The sequence below is a fragment of the Phanerochaete carnosa genome (assembly GCF_000300595.1).
Source record: "Phanerochaete carnosa HHB-10118-sp unplaced genomic scaffold PHACAscaffold_683, whole genome shotgun sequence".
NCBI classification, from domain to species: Eukaryota; Fungi; Basidiomycota; class Agaricomycetes; order Polyporales; family Phanerochaetaceae; genus Phanerochaete; species Phanerochaete carnosa.
This window is the reverse complement of record NW_006768310.1, coordinates 329-2,700: the sequence shown is the minus strand read 5'-3', so window position 1 is coordinate 2,700 and position 2,372 is coordinate 329. Positions and strand designations below refer to the sequence as shown.

Genomic DNA, 2,372 nt, shown 5'->3' with positions numbered 1-2,372 from the left:
TCTGGTCTTAAGATCGTCGAGATATGAATACTCATGAGTCCCGGGCTCTGCTTTTGCTATGCACTCTCGGTATCATGATCGTCATGAGCGAGACGTGAATTCCAGCAGGCGTGCTGCGATTGCTGTACGTCTACTCGTCCCAATACCAAGAACAATCTGCGCCCCACCACGGCTTATACATGACCGACTCGTGAAATTTCTTCCATCCCGCGCATCCCGCTACCAGCTCAACCAACACCTTGCCGTTCTGGGAACCGTCTTCGCTGTTGGTAACTTCGAACACTTGTCTTCTGACTGGGACCGCACAACCAATGGCGATGAATTGGAGTGATGGCATGCACCGCATAGCATGCTGCGCTATGGATCCCACGTCGAGGTTCTCGATGGACGGTTCTTCCTCAGCCGAGGCGGGTTGTTCCTTTGAATCATCTAGAATGGACCGGGAAATACTACAGCTCGGAAGCGCTGCCTGTACGCCGTCCGTCCAATCGCACTGCCAGCTTACATATATGTCGAGAGTATGCAGGCGGAATGTTGATAGCGTTTCGAGCATGTCAATCTGGTAACGAATGAATCAGCTTGTAGAATTCATTGATACAGGACAGATACGTACCACATTGGAACAGGGGTCCTCGTGCTGTGCAGAACAGGGACAGGGCTCCTCGTACTGGTAGTCAAGGCGTAGCCTGAGCCCGACTAACTCGTCTCTCACGCAAGTCAGATGCTCGGCTAGCGACAATAACTCAAATTCCGGTAATAGGAGCCTGGCATCAAGGCTTGTCGGGCGAACGTCGGCAACGATGGCAGCGAGTCTTTGACCATCGACCGCCGAGTTCAGCGGCCAACGGGCTACGTCGACGTGATCTACCCTGCAGCGTATTCCGAGCGTGTATAGCTCCCGGACACCACCTGAGAGTCGATGGAGTGATGGCCACTGTGTACGACGTGTTTGTGATGCAAGGCTCGACAGTCGCTCTTCCTCAGTTATACTAATCTCCTGCTGCATATCCAAGTCTTCTTCCATCGCGTGAAGACTGAGATCACGTAGACTCGGGAAACAGTGCACGATGGACACTAGGTTTTGATACTCGCAGTATTCCGCGGAAAGGCTGACGACGCGGGGATATTGGATCTCGGTGCTGGAGAAGCCGGCGAAAGACAGGTTCATGGCGCGCAGTGAATGCTTGAAATGCGCAAACATCGGGATAGGGTCAACCGAATCGTGGTAGCCGAGGAAGTTCGCGTCAATGCCCGTAAGCGGTGCCTGCATCTTCTTGAACAGCTCAGCTGTGCGATCGGTGACAGCGTCAATCTTGAGTGTTCGTAGCTTGGTCAGATTCGCGAAGGCATAGGATACCCGCTCGCCAAGTTCCACCTTCTCTCCTTCCAGCGTAACGAGCTTGAGTTCCGTGGCTTGCATAAATAGATCTGTAAGGTGCTCTTCTAGCTGCGGGAGGCTCCGCCATACCTCATACAGTCTCAATTGGTTTAAGTAGCGGAAGCCGTTGTGCCTTCCACAGAACATAAATAGGAGAAACGACAACAGCTGCTGACGCTCCAAGAGCGGAAAGGCTTCATTCCGTGACAGCAGGGTTTGCGGGGCGGCTTGAAGGAGAGTGCGACAAGTCCGCGACATTCGACTAGCGTCTGCGCGGTCTGAGAAAAACATGATCTCAACGAGTATATCCCAATTGAGATGCATCTGCGAAGCAGTAAAGGTAGCAGGGGAGAAAAGACAGACAATTAGCTACAAATTTTGAAGTCAAGTTTAGGAGCAGGCTGAGGACTCACGGCAGGCCTGACGCTGTCAAGATATCCTGCATCCATAGCACCGAATGTTTCTTGGTTAGCTTCGATGGTGTCTAGGGTACTCATAGCTATTTCGGCGCTGCTGAGTGTTGTTGAGTGTACCAGTCTTTGACGGCTTTCTGACCCATAAAAAGAAATATTTGAGACGCCTAAGAACTTTCCCACGCGCACGTTCGTATGACGCGCTTGCACATGACCTCGGCTACACCGCCAAAAGTTCTACGGGTGGTGACCAGACGGGAGGTACTGGAAAGTTCCTGGACGATGACGCCCAAATAAGACACGTGAGCGCCCGATTTCCACCATATTTCGCCTCTGGCCACGGAGCAATTCCAGACGCGGATGAAAGCCAGGCGTGAAGACGGGTGGTAGAGACATGTCTTCGCTGGTAGAAGCCACCCGTGTACTTGTGACCTTCGAAACTCTGATAGTCTGTCATCTTGCCGAGTTCACGGAGTAGTCGACAGCGTACAGCGGGTGTATCAGACGGCCTTAATGTAACGATAACTTCATTGAGTGCTTGCAATTGCGGTAATATAATACATTGTGACACTGCCGTAAAA

General features: G+C 52.0%; 1 protein-coding gene across 1 annotated transcript; it reads right to left on the bottom strand.

Annotated features, from left to right (window-relative positions):
• Positions 1-574: 574 nt before the first annotated feature.
• On the bottom strand, positions 575-1,875 carry PHACADRAFT_33920 (uncharacterized protein; the record flags this gene model as incomplete). Its single annotated transcript, XM_007403031.1, has 2 exons — positions 575-1,747; positions 1,792-1,875. 2 exons carry the CDS (start codon positions 1,873-1,875, stop codon positions 575-577), a joined length of 1,257 nt encoding a protein of 418 aa, XP_007403093.1.
• Between the last annotated feature and the right edge of the window lie 497 nt (positions 1,876-2,372).